The sequence below is a fragment of the Salvia miltiorrhiza genome, chromosome 7, assembly GCF_028751815.1.
Source record: "Salvia miltiorrhiza cultivar Shanhuang (shh) chromosome 7, IMPLAD_Smil_shh, whole genome shotgun sequence".
In the NCBI taxonomy this organism is placed as follows: Eukaryota; Viridiplantae; Streptophyta; class Magnoliopsida; order Lamiales; family Lamiaceae; genus Salvia; species Salvia miltiorrhiza.
The window spans coordinates 15,944,483-15,965,624 of record NC_080393.1 but is presented as its reverse complement, the minus strand read 5'-3'; the positions used below and the strand labels follow the sequence as shown (position 1 = coordinate 15,965,624).

The 21,142-nt window shown below is 34.0% G+C and overlaps 1 protein-coding gene across 4 annotated transcripts; it reads left to right on the top strand.

Moving 5' to 3' along the window:
- Positions 1 to 485: 485 nt before the first annotated feature.
- On the top strand, positions 486 to 4,663 carry LOC130995528 (D-cysteine desulfhydrase 2, mitochondrial). Of its 4 annotated transcripts, none has more exons than XM_057920847.1 (8): positions 486 to 601; positions 1,082 to 1,405; positions 1,723 to 1,765; positions 1,869 to 2,213; positions 2,790 to 2,919; positions 3,048 to 3,173; positions 4,085 to 4,135; positions 4,216 to 4,663. In XM_057920847.1, exons 2-8 carry the CDS (start codon positions 1,181 to 1,183, stop codon positions 4,442 to 4,444), a joined length of 1,149 nt encoding a protein of 382 aa, XP_057776830.1. In that variant the 5' UTR covers positions 486 to 601; positions 1,082 to 1,180; the 3' UTR covers positions 4,445 to 4,663. The 4 variants fall into 4 exon arrangements, with proteins under 4 accessions (XP_057776830.1, XP_057776828.1, XP_057776831.1 ...); XM_057920845.1 differs by having other exon boundaries at positions 486 to 623; XM_057920848.1 differs by having other exon boundaries at positions 496 to 623; positions 1,138 to 1,405.
- Positions 4,664 to 21,142: the final 16,479 nt, after the last annotated feature.

Genomic DNA, 21,142 nt, shown 5'->3' with positions numbered 1-21,142 from the left:
GATCTCCTCCACCACCGTCGCGAGAGCTCTGACGAATTCTCCAAGCTCGGCGCCGCTACCGCGCAGCCGCTGGAGAGAGAGAGAGAGGGAGATGAGAAAGAGAGAGGAGCCGCTGGAGCAGAGAGAGGGAGATGAGAAAGAGAGAGGAGCTGCTGGAGAGAGAGAGGGAGATGAGAAAGAGAGAGGAGAGAGAGAGAAGGGTAGAATAGTCATGATATACAAAAAATTGCCAAAATTTATGTTTTTTTCAAATGGTGGACAAAATTTGATGTTATATGTTGAATAGGGCCATTCGGCCCTATTGTTTCTAAAATAATTCCCGTCGAATTTCGACGGGCTAGACGCTAGTAGGGGTTAAATTTAATTTGAGAAAGACTTTAGGAGTAAAATTTTGAGACATGTTGTTAATGCACTCGCTCCTATTTCACGAAAATAAAATACTCCTACGTTAAAATGCACCTAGAATCGTTGAAAAAGTTGAGATATTTCTTGAGAAGTTGGAATATCTACAAAGACACTCCGCCATCTTCGTGTTTTGAAGCGAAAACATGGGACTTCAAATATTGGCCCGAAATTCTGCAATTTCAACTGTCAAAAACGGGTACTTCCCCAATACCTACCAGGTCTTTCTCTTAATCTCCCCCCTTCTTCAGTGCATATCTGTTTATCTTGTCATATGTTAATGTAATTTTGTGAAGCTTGATTCTCAATTTTATCGAAATGTGATATGTGTGGTTGTTCAGTATATATCTTTTGATAAGAGAATAATAGAGAAAAACCACTATGATATCTGAAACCTTTTCTTTATGTTTGAGACCTTTCTGAGCAATTTGTGTTCCTTGTGAAACTCAGTTAAGAAACTGAAATAACTCAATAATGTCTGTGTGTGTGTGTGTGTGGGTGGGTGGGTGGGTGAGGGGGGAGGGGAATAAGCGAAGAGAGCACCAGCTGAGTTGCAAGATTCAAGCTTTGAACGTTTAATCCCATGCCTTCAGCTATTTTTAAGCTTTGAATACGTGGAAATATGTGTTGATTAGTTTTTGTAACCTAATCTTTATCACTTTTGACTTCATCATATCAGGATGTCTTGAAGCATTATCTGGTAAATGATGAATCAGTGTTAAAATTATTTGACAGAAGGTGGGCATTGAGCTGCCCTGATGCCAAAATCAATCAGATAATGATTTCAAACCGCAAGGGAGGCGGATCAGTTCGCGAGGGAACCAGTTCATATCGAAACATCACCCTACCATGCCTTGGTGAAGGCATGATTGGGAATAAGAAGAATTTTTCATCATTCTATGTGGTGAGGGATGATTTGTTGCATCCTCTGGTAAATGGTAACAAGTCGAGGAAATTAGATGCATTGCTTCCTGTTCTTGAAGATAATGCTGTGACTGGAGTGGTGAGCTTGTTTCAGCTCTCTGTTTCACCGTATCCTAGATGATAAAATTCACTGTTAAATTTATTAGTTTTGTATAATTACTTATGATTATTGTTTTGCAATCATAATTACATTAAAGAATTAACACGATCCCACGAAAGTTGCATGCAATGCATGAGGAGTTGTGTTTTCCCTCCGTTGGCTGTCCATTTTGATCTTGGAACTTCTGTCAAATGGTCATTGTATATTAGCTAAGAGTTGTTACATGTAAACATAAGCTGGAGCCGCCCTGAAAATTCCTATCTATGCATACCTGTAATATATCGGAATGTTTCTAGGTTACCTGTGGAGGCTGCCAAAGTGCACATGCTGCTGCAGTTGGTATGTTTCAGAAGAGAAAGTTGTTGTCTTCTAAGTCAGATCCTTTCTAGGTAGTTCAATGCGGATATAGTGCAGTTCTAACCGTTTTTCCCATGTATTGCAGCCGTGTCTTGTGCTGAAAGGGGATTGAAGGCGCACATACTTCTTCGAGGAGAAGAACCTGAAACTCTAACTGGTTACAATCTTGTTTCTAAACTGTATGGGGATGTGGTTTATGTTCCAAGATCTGTGTATGCCAAAAGAGAAGAAATGCTTGCAAAGCATGCGGAGTCGATTGTAGGCGCTGATGGATCTATTTTATGGCTTAATGATGTTGTGGAGGCTTCTGTCAAACATCATGAATCCACGGTACAGAACTTTCCAGAAGCAGATCTCGTTAACTGTCACAAAAAACCTGAGAAAGTTGCTATTATAAATGAAGGTGCAGGAGACGCAGTAGCCTTGTTAGGTATGGAAATCCCTGCAGTTGATACTGTGATTCCGTTCTTTTTAGAAAATAACAGAAGCTACTTTTCTTCTCCATGTTAGAAAGCTTGCATGTTACTGTGCTGTTAAGGTTTATAATTAGGTTTCAGGCCCATAACCTGTCAACATCGTGTTGCGTAGAGGAAGTATGTAATATTTTTGTTTCTATAAAGTAACAGAGAAGAAAACATATTCAAGCCAAATCTAGGAGTTTTCTTCCAATATATTAGGTGATGCCGAAATGTGATCCTTTTTTGTTCTTTTATTTAATTTTCTGTAGTAAATCCCATATATTCTTTGAAGTTTCTTATTACGAAATCCTTTACTGTATCAACGATCAGGACATGCGTGTATGAAGGGTTTCACTCTGTCTTTTAACTGTATCGATTGGCTTTGGCCTTGCAGAAAACTTGTCAAGATATCCTCTATCTTAGCAATGTGTAAAGAACAGTTCCAAATTTGCATCCCCGTATTTGCTAGTGTTAGAGAAGATCCATTTATACTTTCTTATGTATATCAGATGTGTCACTGAGAAGTGATTAACATGTTCGTCTGATAGGTGTTATGCGACTGATAAAATACTTATCCCAGAAGCATTTGTTTGGGAAAGAGCAGGCCATGAAAATCGTTGTAGATGCTGGCACCGGGACAACAGCTGTTGGTTTGGCTCTTGGGGCTCTATCTTTAGGGTGATATATACTTTGTGTTTTTGATCTTCTTCATCATGATCTGATGTCTATACGTGTGCAGTTTCTGTTATTTCTACTAATCCAAGCATTTCTTTGACTTTCTCTCTCGAAACAACTTGCAAAATCAGGCTTCCGTGGGAGGTGACTGCCGTGATGCTGGCTGACAAAATCGAGGGCTACAAAAGAAAGGAGAAGAATTTGATATCTGAGTTCCTTAGAATTTATACATCATCTCCTGAGGTGATAGCTCCATGCAGGGGCGGAGCTAGGGGTGGGGCAGGGGGGTCACTGGGCCCCCCTGGGATTTAAAAAAATACTAGGGGTATTTTCGTAATTTTATATTAAATAATGAAAAAAATATAATTTTATCTACATCATTATCATATTGAGCTATTTTATACTATAATTGATATGTAAACTTTAGAGTTAAGAAGTGAACACATAATTAATCTATGCATATCATGCTTGGATTGAATTCTATAAATTTATTTTTTGAATTGGATATTGAAAGTTATTTTGTCTTACAAAATTTAATGGGATTTTGGCAAATAAAATCACGAACTATTTCGAATTTACAATTTTAACGTGACTTTTGAGTGTTGAATTTAGAGCTTACGTGGATTAGTAAAAAGATGACGTCGTTTTTGTGAGGCCTAAACGACGTCGTTTCCTACAATTTCAATTAAAAAAACTTCAAATTATAGAAAGAGATTGTATCCTGTATTTGCAACATAATTTTCAATATTTAGTAATTTTATTGCAAAATACATCGTAACATGAATATTACGTGGATAACTAATCCACATAAACTCCAAGTTAACAATCCGATGATCGAAAAAAATTGGGGAGACGAAATTGCTAAAATTGAAAAGATGGTGATTTACTTCGCCACATTTCAAAAGTTACGTTAAAATTGTTAATTCGAAATAGTTCATGATTTTATTTGCCGAAAACCCAAATTTCATCCATTTTAATTTTTTGAAGTTATTTTGTATGAACTTGAAAATATGTATAAAGTGTATTTTTTTAAAATTTAAATGGTATTATAATCGTATTAATGATTATTTTAATTTATTTTTATTTTTTAATTTAATTATTAATTTTATTTTATAAAAACATTTGGACCCCCCTGAATCGGAAGTCTGGCTCCGCCCCTGGCTCCATGTGAAGGAATTGGCGGAATCGTGCAATGGGTAGAGCGCCGAATACCTAGAAAGTAAATGATAAGTTGATCATTAAGGTTGTGTCATTGCACATGTCGACTTTCTGGTCTTGAAAATTATTGAAGCATTGCAGGTTTGGAAATATACTAAAAGGGGAAGTTGAGGAATGTCGAAGAATAGCACAAGAGACCGGTATCCTTGTGGATCCGATATACACTCTGGCTGCTTGGGATCTTGCAACTCAGCTCAGCCAGAATGAGGAACAAGACACCAAAATCGCGATGCTGCACACCGGAGGGACACTTGGAATGTTTGGACTCGCGCAGCGTTACAACTCTTACTTCCGAATGCCTGCACAATGATGCCAACTCCAGCCATATTATAAATTTTGATTTATCTAAACATATTCTTATATGTGTGTCTAACTGTCTATATATGTACATATGCTGCATACATTTTTGGGGTGCTAGCTGCCTAAGTTGTTATAAATGGCTAATCTAATCTCTATCAAGAATATTATTGAAAACAATGGAAAATGTTACTAGTTTTTTTTTTTTATAGATAAACAAGTCATGAATGAAGTTCCTTGTCAATATTACTTTACTGTGGCTTGTGTTTATGTGTGGTTCCTATCTTTCTTAATGAAACAATATATCGTTACCCGAGTAATTTGGTCGTAAATGTTTTTTTGGTTTTCTTTGAATATGTATCTTCAAAGTGAGGATCTTTTGATGTGGACGACTGCACCATGCGGCTACATATTTAACTCTAATTAGAATTTGATCAAATTCTAATTGTAAATAAACAAATCTTACTTGTTAAGATTTGTGGGCATTTGCGCAGTACGGACATCAGCACGCAAGTTTTTTTCGTCTTCTTCAAATAAGTTTAGATATGGTTTTTATTTTATGTAGCCAACTTGGATGATTTGGCTTGTACGAGCATCACGATTCATTGTTTCACTGAGCATGAAAATTGGAATCAATAATTTCAAGAGTGGTCTTAACTCTTAATAATATATAAAACCAAACCATCGAAACTTGCAAGTTTATTGGCATAAATCCTAGTTCGACCATACACATAGTATATGATTTGTCAATCGCCTAAATTGGTTAAACCCAAAACGACACCAAACATTAAAGCAGAATTGTTTAATAATCTCGGAAGTAAGAAAAGTAGGTATGACCGCATCGGGTTTAGCCCTCAAAAGAAAAATTAATTAAAATTTTATGCATGAACATTCTTGGCCACGGTGAAGTAGTAAATAATTATAACAAAAAAAAAAAACATTAATTTAAAAAAACCAACCTTGAATCCTCAAAACTATTCTAAAAATACAAGCATGTTTGTACACGATTCGACACGACATGAGTCCCGAGATTCAGTTGACCCAACCCTAGTGGAGAGGTCTAAGCGTGGTGGCAGCAGCCTCCATTTCCACCGGAAAATTGGCCAGTTGGCGGTGGTGATGGTGGTGGTGGCAGCATCCCCGGTAACATGGGAGGCAAACAAGGATGGTTGTTTTGGTTTTTTATATATCTTTTTCATTGGGTTTTGTTGCTAATGCATTAGTTTGAGTTATGGGCTAAAATGGGACTACTGTTTTTTTTCCTTAAAAAGAAGAAGAAGATATGATTGTGGGCTCCTTTAAATTCATCTTACACATGCTAAAACTAGGTATTTTTATCTCTAGTTTAATTAAACGAATGTTCGCACACGAGGCCATTGCATTGTTAGGTATTCAATAATTTATCTTTTTTTGAAATATAATATTGTTGGCGTGAAGATCAGATACGTGTATATATGACAATGATTTTCATCCTTAATTCAGAATTTAAACATCATCCTTAATTCAGAATTTAAACATAAATCTGTGATTGTGAATACTAGCGAAAACTGAAAAGCAAGATAAAAAAAAAAGGAACAAAACTTGTTTGCCAGTTTCATTTCATCAAGTGCATGCGAATATTTGATAAGAATAGTTCCATGTAAATCCTCATTAAAGACTGGTTGCCATTCTTGATCTTAATTATCCTAAGGCCTGTTTGATATGGGTTTATAGATAGAATAAATTAAATTAATATAGATTAGTGTGATGTTTGATATCATATGCAGTTAATATGGTCAACTCCTACTTAATCCTACTTCTCCATGCTATTTTGTGGGATTAATCCATACTAATAATCCGCCCACCCCCCCTCGGATAAATTTAATACTGAGAAGTTGGATAAAAATTCTGCTACCCTTCCTCACGCATATCGATGCAAATGCTCAAGTAATGGTGGGCACACATGATATTTTTAAAATTATGTGAGGATAGTTTTGGTATTAGATAATATAATCCAACATAATCCTATGGATATCAAACATAATATAGGATTAAGTAGCCATGATATCAAACACCCATGAAATAATATAAATCCACACTAATCAACACTAATTTCTCAAGATAATTTTAATCCTAATCAATCCTAAACTGCAAATCAAACGGCCCCTAAATGAGGGCTAGCTAGTCATTGCATAAAAACAAGTGCATGCCCAAATATATGCTTATGTCTAGTGAATTAATTGGGCAACATTCTCATTTGATGGAGTACTTTTTAGGACTTCTATTGAAATTCGTAGCAACATTTAACAGCATTGGATTTTTCTTTTCAAATTTTATTTAATTTTTAATTTTAATTAATTTTTGAAGTTTCGCCATGTATAGTTTAAAAGTTCCATAACTTCACACTCAAAATAATTACCAAAAAGTATAGAATTTTTCAAAATACACATGACATGGACAACAATCCAATAGTTATGATAATATAAAAATAAATATTGAACTTGTGAAGTTCTAGTGTAAGGTTTACTATCACGCCTAAAGTCTGGCTTGATGCAAACAACGAAATCAGATTATTTTCTAATATCCTGAAATTATGATTGTAAATTTATAGTCTAGCTAAGCTCTAACGACTCCAATCTTGGTTTGATGAAAGTTTGTTATTAAGATTTAAGACACGTTAACATATGTAACTCAAGTTTGAGCTGATAAAAATTGACTCGTTTTAGCAAGTCAACAAATATAAAATTATCAACTTACTTTATAATTTTTTTAAAGAGAATAAATAAGTGTTGTCTATTAATTTTTCTTCGTGATGACCCGAACCCTCAAATGTAATAGTTAGAGTAGAAGCGTCTTAACAATTGAGTTGTGTTGCTTTGTCAACTTATCTTATATACTTTAATTAGTGCACATACTAATTATCCAATTTACCTTACCCTTTATAAGAAAATAATTGATTTAGCATATAGTATAAATATTTTTTCGAATGTTATTAAAGGAAATTATGTATATATTATGATTTAAAATATATTTGAAAACTTATTTAGGCTCGATTATATGTTAGTTTTATACGTGTCTCAAACTCGAGTTTGGGGTATTATTTTAAACCATTTCATTCAAAATATAGGAGATCGAAACCTAAATAGTGTTGGAAATCTAATCGTACGTCCATGAGAAGATCTTAAAATGACATGAATTAAAGGGTTTCGATGGCAAGAAGTCGGCAAAATGTTAAGTTTATATTGTTGGCAATACATTTTAAAGTCTCGTTGAAAATCAACAATATATGGTGTAAAGATCGTGATATTATGATAACTAGTATGTTACTCATACGATGCGTGGTGAATATATTATATGTTCTGATATTTTGAGTAAATTTAAAATAAATATAAGAAATATTGAAAAATTCATAATGTGAGAGTTCGACTAAAAAAAATTATGTACTATATGTTAAAGTTATGCACAAATATGCCAAAACATATAAACTTCATTATAAATTTTAAAAATATTTACTACGTCAATATATACTCCATATTCTACATATGTCTAATAATATTCGTTAATTACTTAAAAAATAATATTCATTAATGAAATTACGTTATATGCCTAACAAGTAACCGACATCATCATAGAAGAAAATGCAACTCAGAAACACTTGGTACCAATATTTATTTTATTTTATTTTATAAGACCATACATATTTGCCCCCAAACAAACTTTAGAAGTGATGTGCACGCCTACAAGAATATTACCGAGGAATTTGAGCAAACACATTCTTTAGAATAGTATTCCACATCAACACAAATGAAAATTATACATTCTATATGATTTGCAGACTATTTGACACTATAGTAAAAATTTAATAAAATGCTCATCAAAAGTAGCAACAAACAATAAACTTCCATGATATTTAACCAAAAAAAAATACATTCTGCAGAATAACATTAGGGTCGGAATTTAAAGTACCCACTTTTATAACATGTGTGTAGTTGTACTAGTAGAAAGGACGAATTGCACATTTTTGACCTTAAAATAGTAATAGTACAAGAAACGTTGTTGATAGTGGAATATTAAGTAGATTATGGTGTAGAGATATATAGATATAGATGGAGATAGAGATATAGAGAGAGTAGGGGTGGTAGTGAAAAAGGCAAGGCTATGTGTTATTGGGTAGGCATATGATATAGAGATATTTTGTTGTGTGCTTCAAACCTAACATTGTAACAATGTTAAGACAGGGGTAAGGGAATAGAGCAGACATCCCTTTCACTTACTTTTTCAACTCGTCAGTATATATAAATACTCTTTGTTTACTTCTTTTCAATATTTGGCCCATTATCATTTGTGAATCAAACGGGGAACATAAACCTATGGACCTACATTAAATATTGTAACCATTTAACACAATTACAACGTCAATAACATCACTACTAGACTGCCAATAATAATTAATAAAAAGAGAGAGATACAATGTGTGTCGTCCTACTACAGGGGCTTAATATCGTGCGATTTTTAAATTTCTTTATTTACTTCAGTTTTTATTTGAACCTTAATTACAAAAAAATAAATAGGTTCAAAAGCCATCCTCATCAATAATTAAATTAAATTATAAAAGAATTATTTGGATAATTTTTTATAACAATATATTTTATGGAAAAAAAATAAAATGAGCCAAAGTTTGTGTATTTTTTTATAATTCTCAAAGTTCGTGGAAAAAAATAAAATAAGTCAAAATTCGCGTATTTTTTGACAACTTTTAAAGTTTGGGGGAAAAATCGAAATGGACCCAAAGTTCATACCCCCTCCGTCCCACTTCAATTGACACACTTACCTTTTTTGTTTGTTTCACTTCAATTGACACTTGCCTAAAATAGTATGTGGTCCCTACTTTCTCTACTCACATAAAATTAATGGACTCTACCTACTTTACACTCTTAACCCTTTATTCTTAATCTCCGTGCCCAACTCAAAAATGCCAATTGAAGTGGGATGGAGGGAGTATATTTAAGCGCCAATAACCCTAAATAGTTCCTAAAAAGAATTTGTGATAAATTAAAAATAAATTTGGGTCCACTTCAAAACTTGAAGTAAGCAATACATCAATTTATAATTTATTTGTAATTATCTCACAATTGCAAGTTCGCCCAAATATATCAAATTTGATGTGGCAGTCGGAATCGCCAAATCACACACCCACACGCACACACACTTCTCTTTCTCACACACACACACGTCAGACAGTCCCCCTACCCTGCCACCACTATTTCTCTAGCGCGGCTGCTTCGTCGATTGCCTTTACATCAACCCTACTACTTACGCCATCTGCCACCATCATCGATGACAACAGTGGCATCGCTGTCTTTCTCTTCAATTTCAGCGAAATTCGTTGTCTTCTCTTTCCTCCCCTGCTTCAACCAACGACAGTGGAAGTCTCAGCAGCACGACCTTCATCTCCGACTTACAACAACATTGTGCCCTCTCTCCCTCGATCGACGGGCAACAGGAGCCCTCAGGCATTGGTCACCGTCGGTCCCTCTCTCCATAGATCAACAACAGTCGCACCAACAACCCGCCACCACACGAACCAATCCCCTAAATTCATTCCACGGGCTCAGGCGACACACAACAAGATTGAAATTCTGCTGTAACAGCAAGGCAACCCACACGAGTAGACTCTCTGGTGACTCTAGTCGCGGCCGTTTGAAGCTCCATCCCGATTGACCTCCTCTAGTTCTTCGACCAAGCCCAGTTAAGGTTTTCAATTTGTATTTTGTTCTTAATTAAATAATTTATTTTAAATTTTTAATGAAACGATGTCGTTTCGTCTAAGAAATTGACGCATCAGTTTGAATTTCACCGGCAGCCCTCGTCGTAGAACAATTATATGAATAAATTATAAATTAATATATTTATTAATAAATTAGAAAGTGATGATTTAAACCTGAAAATGAACAAACTTCGCATATTTTTCGACTATCATCCGTTATCTCTTCTGTATCACTCACCACCTCATCTTCTATGACAAAACCTCTCCTCCCCACTGAGTATGCCCTTAAATTTTAATTGGCCATACCATGCACCGTACAAATTTGTATCTCCTCATTTATATAAAAATTATTCGAATACAATATCATTAAGATAGACAAACGGACATGTGGCCTCTAATATCATATTCACCAAATCACCAATACATCTGGAATTGCAAAGTCATGGTCTAAGTTATTGAATTCATGTCGTTGAAAATATATTGAAAAAGTACAAATTCCTCATGTAAATTGTTGAAAATAAAAATACATTTAAGTCTTAGATTAATTATCTATAAATACATAAATTATAACCAAATTTTAATTTTTAACCAGATCTAATTTTTTGATCAAAAAAATACTCCCTCCGTCCACGAAATGAGTACCCATTTGTGGACGGCACGGGTTTTAAGAAATGTATGGAGTGTAGTGTGAATAGTTTAAGGGTCCCACTTTTTGAGTGTATTAATTAAAGAGATGTGTGGGGTACACTTGCCAAAAAGGGAAATGGGTACTCATTTCGTGGACGGACGAAAAAGGAAATATTAGTACTCATTTCGTGGACGGAGGGAGTACATAATTTTTTTATTTTTGAAATTTTGACCCGACTCTTGAAGTTCGTTGGCCAATAACTTGATTGTTTGAAATCAGACGGACAATTCAAAGATACCGTTGAAAATATTTTGACAATAGCTCTCTGATGACACCTGTATTATTAGATTTTGGTCACCAAATGTTGTCGAAAAAAAGAAAAAATATAGAGTTTCACTCGTCGGCTTTCATGCCATTTCTTCACCACTTTCGGTGAGCAAAATCCAACAATATAAGTATCATTATAAAGTTAACATCAAAAACTTTCCAATGGTACCTTCGGCTTGCCCATCAGAATACAGATAATCAAGTTATTAACCAACGAACTTTGGACTCATTTCAAATTCCAAAAAAATAAAAATTTATATATTTTTCTGACAAAAAAAATAGATGTGGTTAAAAACCAAAATTTGGGTATAGATGCATTTACCAAACCAAACAAAATTGGACTATTAAGCGTTGCTCTATGCTTCTATTTTAAAGTGACTTTAATTTCCGTTGCATTCTTAGACCTTAAACTTTATGATACAACCTGTTGACGATTTGACGGCCTTTCGATCTAATTTTAAGCATGTAAAAGTGTTGTGTGTGGGCATAGTTGTCAATTTGAAAAGTAGAATAATATAAATGAAGTTTGATCAAAATCTGTTAATGTCAACTGATATGGAGGAATTGAAGATTTTTTGCATATCTTCGCAACCACAAGCTCATGAGATTATTAACGTTATTTGATGATGAAGACCGATAGGGAAACCGAAGGAGATGATGAACTTTGGGGAAGAATTTTTGAACTTAAAACACCAAACTTGCTCTTGTATTCATTTCTAATTCATAAACTGTGTACATGTTTTTTTTAGATTGTTCAAATACAATGAGAATCGCGCCTCTTATAGTTTAATCTAAGCTAAGCGAAAAAAACTGTATTTTGATATGCTTCAATTTGGAGTAATTTTGTCAATTCAGATATTTACGTATATGACATCATATCTTCAGAAAATATCATTTTAACGAAATTTAGTTAAAGAATTTCACCGAGAGCCAATAAACGTTGGCCACGTGTTCATGATGATAATGACTTATTTGTCGTCTTGCGGGACGACACCTTCAAAATTGGTTTCGTAAATCAAAGCATTAACAATTTGACATCTCCTCGAGAAAGTGTGACAAATTTGATCGTCAGTGATATTTTTTCTTCCAACGTTTTTAATATTCCTTCTTCGTCGCAATTAACTTCTTATTGCTCTTTACAACTATTTACTTTCTATCTTCCGTTCAAATTTGATAGTTGTATTTTGAATTTGCAAGATATTAGAAAAGAGAGAAATAATAATAAATGACCTTCTCAGAAGGGAAACCATCTTCTCATTTTTAGTATATTGTTATAACCAATTAAGTTCATGGTATAATTACTATATTTTTCACTAATTAAAGTATGGATTATAAGATTAATATAAAGTTAGTAATGTTATAATTTCGGTCTAGCTAACCATGTTATTTACGAATTTATTCACGAGCAAACAAGGAAAATAGTGTCAAGTTAAAATTTGAGCAGGTAATGTTATCTAGGGTGCTTTTTTTCCTTCAAAAATTTTAATAACCAAAATACGAGTAGATAATAACTTAGTTCATTTCAATCTTAACGTTAATAAAATAGAATAAGCAAGTAGTGTGTGAAAATCATAAATGCACTAACAATTATGAAAACGATCAACCGAATTGATCAATACAACATAACAGAAGTACATTAACTCAATGTGACAATAAAATTAATTAAAGAGCTCAATAGAACATAACCTCATATTTTAGGGCCTCGAACCTGAATCTTTTCTCATTAAAAAGATCAACCGAATTGATCAATACAACTATACTAACTTTTATATATATATATATATATATATATATATATATATATATATAGGGTAGGGTTAATATAAGAGTAATGCTAAATAGCCACATTGTGGCCACCCACAATTCACTTTAATAGAAAAGAAAATAATTTATTTAACTTATTTTTTAAAATAAAAATAAGATTTAGTTATTTTATTGTATTCTCTACATTATAGTTATTTTTTTATAATTTTTTTGTAACTTTTTTATTTTTATTAAAAAATAAATTAAAAATAAAAGTTGCAAAAAAAATTACAAAAAAATAACTATAATGTAGAGAATAAAATAAAATAATTAAATCCTATTTTTATTTTAAAAAATAAATTAAACAAATTGAAAATTTTCCTATTAAACTAAATTGTGGGTGGCCACAATGTGGCTGCATAGATTTATTGTTAATATAAAAACCCCTCTTGAGATGAAAACTAGGAACCAATTTAAAACCATTGATTTAAATAAAATAGAGGGCTGAGATTAAACTACAGATGCACAATTTCGATTGCATAGATGCACAGTTTCAATTGCATAGATGCACAATTTCGATTTGCTTGAGTATTTTGCATTGTTGGTTTCAATTGCATAAATTGCATATTTTTTAATTGCACAGTAAAATATAATAGATGCACAGTTTCTTTTGTTGACTAAATCCTAACCATTAGATCTAATATTTAAAAGGTCAAGATTAGGTTCCTAGTTCTCATTTTAACAGATGTTTTTATTAGAACCTCTTCCTATATATATATATATATATATATATATATATATATATATATCGATATTTATTTTTTTTAAATTAAGTTAAAGAAGTATGCGTTATAAGGAAGGACATAAGTTGGACGACAAGAGCATGCAAAGCAGCAAAGACAAACTTGGAATTTGGTTTTAATTAAATTATAGAATAATTAATTAGATATGCATAATTGCATATGCATCGGAAACCTCATGTTTGGTCTCTGTGGTCAATATAATCTCCGGTGCACGTGCGCCACTATTTAATTACTACACTTATATGATATCAGTTTAACGCAATTAAATTAATCAGCTAATCTAATTTTCTGCCAGTGTTTGTCAGACTGGTCAGTATGACTATTTTATTTTCTCCGTTGAATTAAAGTATGCTTTTATGTTCTGATTTAATATATTTTTGGGGGAAAATCTTTTAAAAGTAAGCTTGCCCAAAAGGGGAAAGGGGATTCACGTTGAAAACAAACTACAACTGGAAATGTGACAAAGTGTCATGAACTATTTATGGCATCAAAAATCGACTTTACATGTTATTAGAAGCAAGATATGTGTTAGGTTATCGAGTCAAGGGATTTTTTGTTGATATACTAAAACTCTGTAAAAAATACTATTTGGATACGTATGTTTCTTGTTGGTTTCTTGGAGTTGCAAGGAAATAACAAAATTGTTTTGACACTGAAGAGACAAGTGTCAGCGACAAGGAAAGAATTACTTTGATCCATCAAAAACATTCAATTTTCAATACTGTTATTTATATTAGATCTTAAATTAATATACCCATGATGCTCAAGGTATTTCACCACTATAAGTCAAGGACTATAAATGCAAAACTAAAATTTAAAAATAACAAAAAAGAGAGTAAAACAATCTTCTTTAGAACTTTTACACAACATCCTCAATTATGTAATCGTAGAAAAATGAACGTACCCACAATTCCTCAAAAAAAAAACTAGTGAATTAGTATGTTTTATGGTACATTAATTTTTTTCCCAAAAAGCAACCCTCTAGTGATACTCCCTCTGTCCCATGAAGCGTGATCCATTTCTTTTGGGCACGGGAATTAAGAAATTAGTATTTTGTGTGTTAAGTGTGGTAGGTGAAAAAGTGAAAAGGTGAATAAAGGGTAAATTTTTTGCTATTTTTAGAAACAGGTCAAGCTTCATGGGACAACTCAAAAAGGAAAGTGGGTCACGCTTCGCGGGACGGAGGGAGTAATTTTTATGTTCAATTTTCGAAACATGCATGCCATTGTTTGTAATTTTGTCTCAATAGAAGAAAGGTCGGGTTTTACATATTTTTTGAAATTAGCGAATCCACCTCCTCTTATTTTTTGGACTATGAATTAATTCTAAACAACTGATTTGGGGTATATCTTTTGCTCATTTATACAGAAAAACAGAAAGAAAATAAACTAAAAAGGTCAATTATATTGCATGTATTGTCCCGTCACTTAATGCTGGCACATCTGACCCAATTTTGTATGTGGGAAATATGCTGTAAATTCTTGGTTTGACAGTCTCTCTCTCTCTCTCTCTACACACTTTCTTTAAATGATCAGTAGCAGGAGTGACAAATGAGATGACAAAAAGCTATAAAAAGATAACTGCTTCAGTTTGTATCTTGGACTTGAGGCTCCAGAAAAATAACATCAAATTTGATTCTCATAAATGATGTCAAACAATTCCGAACATTGCTATGTACAAGATCATAGTTTTTCGAATTTAACTATTATCCTTGGTGTTCTTCTAAGCGAAAAGCATTATACATGTAATCAAACTATGTCGTATCGTATGTGAAGCCTCTCATGCTTACCTATGATATGGAGTATATAGTAATTTAGCTGTCTTGTTTTAAAGCTTTGTTGAAAAAGGTATAATTTGGTATTTTTCTTTTCTGAATTGGGCACCGGGGTTGATATATTTTTGTATCTTGATGATCATTCACTATTATAAAGACAAAAAATATCACTAAATTACAATGCTCGGTGCATGTCGTATTTATTTTTGATTGGCAGATTTTTTTTGTTATGCAAATGAAGGATGTGAATTCAATCGTGACCAAACCTTTCGATTTCGGCACTAATTTTTTATTGGGTTAATTGCATCAAAATACCTGACATTTTCTCAAAATTTGACAAACTTTTTAATTGTAGTAAAATTTTTTGACAAACTTTTTAATTGTAGCAAAATTTTTAGCTACGTTTCAATTTATTGCAATGGATTTGAGACGACAATGCTTCATTACCCGACACGACATGCCACCTAAGCTTTACGGAGGTCCACCTCAGCATGGATTTGGCCGAAAATATACGCGGGACGGACATTGCAATAAATTGAAACGTAACTAAAATTTTTGCTACAATTAAAAAGTTTGTCAAATAACCAAATTTTGGGAAAATGTCAGGTATTTTGATGCAATTAACTCTTTTTTATTTAACCATAATTTTGAATCTTTGATTTAAGATTAGCCCATCAGATTAGAATATTTACGAAAAAAAAATAGTATGTATAATTTTTCTTAATAATTATATTCTTGTAATAAAAAATAAATTTTACTTTATCAATCAAAACACTTGATTTGGTATTTTATGCAAAAATGACTGTCATTTTAATCTCAACTTCTATAACAAGTTTTTTTTTTTTTTTGATCGGTAAAATTAAAATTTTATTAAGATAAAAAGCAAGGCACCAGGGATGCCAATCAAAACAAGAAGGAAAGATTGAAACCCTTTGAGCACCACATGGTGAAAGGGATTCTCAACTCCAAAACTTTATAGACCTCATTCCAACTCCAAAGTCTACCCTTGATCTGTAAAACAAGTCTCTCAATATCCCAGATCTTTCCTTGAAAACGACTCTCGTTTCTTTTTTCCCATAGTGTCCAAACCGTTCCCACCCATAACGCATTTAGCAATCTTCTTCCTTTCTTCTTTTTGGCAGCAGAGATGAAGGAATTGTAATGATGGAGAGTACCTCTAGGATTTGCCGTTTTGATGTGTAACCATTGGAAGATTTGGTCCCACACCGCCGCAGCTTTCGGGCAATGAAGAAACAGATGTTCCGTCGTCTCCTCTCCAGCGACGCAGTAACAAATAGAGATGGAGATTGAACATGCATTTATCCTAAATGATTATTTATTTTTTATTTTCACCTAAAGAAAGTATTCCACTATTTTATTTTATTTTTGATAACTTAATAGTATTAAATCGAATCCAAGACTTTTGACCTTAGACATTAATCTCTTACCGCTTGACCAACACACATAGTATTTCACTAAATAAAAAAGACTGAGAATTGATTACACAAGTACAACTTTTGAATAGAAAACTAAAATTCATTGTACAAACATCTAAAACAAGACATAGTATCAAATTCAAAAGTAAAACAATGGAATTTTCAAAATTAAATAACGAGAATTTTTTTTTGATCAATAACAAGAAAAATTTATGTTAATAAGAGAAAATCACTCATTTTTCGACCAACCCTATCCGACTTGAGCTATTATTAATTTGAACTATATATTTACGCTGTTTTTTTTTTTTCTTAATTGGAATTTTACTAACCTTCCTTCTTTTTAATATATTAATTGAAGCTAACCGATCTTCTCAAAAAAAAAAAAAAAAATTGAAGCTAACCGATCAGTCTCATACCAGATTGATATCCTAGCTAGCTAGATGCGAGGAATATAACAATTTATTTATTACTAAGAGCATATCCACTCTACAAGAGTGTAAATTAATTCAACGTTTAATAACCCCCATTAAAATAAATGGCAAGATTTGTTGAATATAGGAAAGGCAAGGGTGTGTGATTTAGCCAAATAAGCCTTTTTTTTTTAATCAGAAAATAGAATATATTAGAAGAACCATGGTACAATGAGTACCGAAAAGATTACATAACAAAAGGAGATAAGGTCTCACACATAGGGCTGAGCAAAACCAAACCGGAACCGCCAAACCAAACCAAACCGGGCGGTTTGGTTCGGTTTATGTAGAGAAAACGGTTCGGTTTAGTTTGAAAACTTTCAAACCGCTAGAAAACGGTTCGGGTTCGGTTTGAGAAAAACGGTTTGGTTTATAAACCGAACCCGCCCGATTTAAATATAATTAATAAATATTTATTTTTAAATAATTAATTAATAAATATTTAAAAAATAAATTTAGAATTTTACACTTTACATTAAATTCAAAAGTACATAAGATTTTTATTCTGTGCTTGTTCTTTAATTTTTACAAACTCTTGATTGTAGAAGTAAATGGATTTATCTAGATGTGGTAATTTTTGCTTATTCATAGTACTTTAATTTTTGCTTATAGCTTAAAAAAAAAATGGTTTTGGCCAAACCGAACCGAAAATTTACGGTTCGGTTTGGTTCGGTTTTGACCAGTTAAACGGTTTGGTTTGGTTCGAAATTTTTTAGGCGGTTTGGGTTTCGGGTTGGGTATTTCGGTTCGGTTTCAACCCAACCCGCCCGAATGCTCACCCCTACTCACACATTCAAGAGGAAAAACAAATCTCCTCACTAATGAATTTAAAAATTGTATTCCAACTCCACATCCTTGCTTTGATCTCCCTAATCAACCTTTGTGCCTCCCAAGTCTTTCCATCAAATCTACTCTCGTTACGATTCTTCCATAAAATCCAAGTTGTACACATCCATAAGGCCTTCAATAACTTCGAACTCTTCTTCTTTCCCATATTAGTAAAAGCTTGGAAATGTTCAAAAATACCTTGTGGTCTTGGAGCTTGAACGCCCAACCATCTTTGCACTCCATTCCAGACCTCTTCGATTTTTGGGCAGCTAATGAGGACATGATTTGTTGTTTCCTGTTGATTGCAACATCCATTGCACAAACTCTCCACTTCTTCGATAGAGATGTTTCGTCTCCTTAAGTTGTCACATGTTGGCAATCTATTCCTAAGAATTCTCCAATTTATGACTCTTGCCTTCTGAGGAGCCGGGGTGTCCCACATTTTCTGAATCGTTTCTTTGTTTGAGCTTGCATGTGGCACGGTGCTTCTTGACTCTTTGATAATGCGGTAGGCTGACTTCGTTGTAAAAACTCCATCCTTGGTTGCATTCCAAAGCCATGTGTCTTTGATTCCTGCAGTAGGTACAACAGTGGAAATGGTAGCAAGAAGATCGTTAGTCATCTCTCTTTCCTTTTCAAAAAGATCTCGTCTCCATTTCGGCTCCCAAACCCATCTGCCCTCCACTCACTTCCCAAAGTCACTGACGTTTGCAACCTCACTCTCGCTAAGTTGAAACAATCTAGGGAATTCAACCTTAAGTGGTCTCGATCCTACCCACGTGTGCTCCAAAAAAATAATATCTTTACCATTTCCCAACTTCCTCCTAATATTATTACTGAACCATTTCTCCGAATGTTTGTCTCCAATACCTAAGACTTTAGGCCACCATCCTCTGCTATTTCTCCCCAACCTTGGAATACCTAACCCCTCTTCCCCCCCATTGAATCTCCCCATAAATGGACCTCATTGTCCTTGTCCACAATTTCCCCTTTCCGGTTAAGTATCTCCAAATCCATTTCATCACCAAAGCCAAGTTAAACCATTCTAAATCCGTGAAACCCAGCCCCCCCTTCTTTGTAATCCGCGCATAAATCTTTCCACTTCACCCAAGAAATCGACCCCACATCCACACTCCCACCCCACAAGAATTTGCAAAAAATAGAGTTAATGGAATTTAAAGTTGCCTTTGGAATAAGAGAGTAGGAGAGTTGATAAACTGGAATGGTCATCAAGACTGACTTTACCAGAGTAATACACCCAGCCAAAGAGAGCTTCCTCTTCCTCCAACCGTCGATTCTCTTCTTAACTCTATCAACGAGGTAACTCCATTTCACCACTTTGTTGCATCCTCCGCCAATTTTCAGACCAAGGTAAGTAAATGGGCTTGAGCCAACTATGCAATTGAGCTCGGCAGCCATTCTTTCAACTTTCCTTTCCTCCACTTCAACCCCAATCAGGCTACTTTTGTTGAAAATTCACGGCAAGTCCCGACAGGAGCTGAAATAATTTCAGAATGTGCTTCAAAGCTGCTGCATTGCATTCCTTGTCATCTAAGATGAAAATGGTGTCATCCGCATATTGTAGATGAGAGATTTTTATTCGATCTTTTCCAATCTCTGCAGGGAACACCAACTTTTTCTCGACAGCTCTATCAATAAGGGAGTGTAGACCTTCAGCTGCGACGAGAAAGAGAAAGGGGGACAGCGGGCCCCCTTGCCGAAGACCTCTTTCAAGGCGAAATTCTCCCGAAGTAGATCCATTAATAAGCACATTTGTCGTAGCGGACTGTAGGCACCCTCTAATCCATTGACACCAAGTAGGATCAAAATTGAATCTATCCAACATAATGTCAAGGTAATCCCACTCCACCGAATCGTAAGCCTTTGCAAAGTCGATTTTGAAGATGAATCTTCCCTTCCTCTTTCTCTTGGCTTCGGCAACCACCTCATTGAGGATCACCACTCCATCCAAAATAAATCTATCACCAATGAAGGCGCTTTGGTTTTCCGAGATAATTCTGCCTGCAAGAATCTTCGCTATAATCTAATAAAGGCTGCAGATTAAAGAAATAGGGAGAAACTCCCCCAAGGCCTCCGCCTCCTCCTTCTTGGGGATCAAAACAATGAAGGAGCTGTTGCATCCCCTCGGGATTTTCCCATGCTTGTGAAAATCAGTCATCACTTGAAAAAAATCTTCCTTAATAACTTTCCAAGATGATTTCCAAAACTTAATATTGAAACCATCTGGCTCCGGACTCTTGTTCCCTTCGCAACTCCAAACGGCTTCCTTAATATCCTCTTTGCTAAAAGGTTTAACCATCCACTTCCTGTCCTCATCAGACTATGTGGACCAAACTTAACTGATTCTACAAAAAACTTATAGTTATAGGGCTAAATTGCGAGATGTGTTATTTAAACATTGGAATTTATATTACAGTTCAAGCTTGTCGCTCATATGTGTAAAGGATGAAATCAAGAACTTAATATCCACCATTCTTATTTTTATCACATTAAAAAACAAAAAAACAAATGCAATTCATATTATAAATAATAGACATGTTTCGTTAGTAAATCGATGGCTATATAATTTGAATAATTGAATTAAATATCTAATACTCGAACATATATAGCTTATTGGTATTCCTTTTTTAAAAAGTTAAGTGATCGGGTATGAATCCCAATCGCTTGATCCCTAATTTAAAAAAAAATATTATTGTATGGTAACACATTGATATAATTCGAGTGCACGTGAATTTGAGTTTCAAAAATTTTGTAGGCCACTAAATTATAGCACTTTGCAAAATTATGCCACATTTTTTCGGGCTTGTAAATTTGGGCCATTTATTATTAATTTTGGTGTAATTAAGCCATATCTGGATCCGATCGGGCTATTTTGCACATGGGACGTGCGTGACTTCACAGGTGCAGCCTGAACCCTGATGTGGAATTCTATTTC

Bases quoted from the DNA above. Each gene is read 5' to 3' on its own strand.
- LOC130995528 (XM_057920845.1), top strand. From the start codon at position 549: ATGGGACTTCAAATATTGGCCCGAAATTCTGCAATTTCAACTGTCAAA. The intron at 624-1,081 runs GTCTTTCTCTTA...TCATCATATCAG, and splicing joins ACTTCCCCAATACCTACCAG to GATGTCTTGAAGCATTATCT. The intron at 4,136-4,215 runs GTAAATGATAAG...GAAGCATTGCAG, and splicing joins GAGCGCCGAATACCTAGAAA to GTTTGGAAATATACTAAAAG.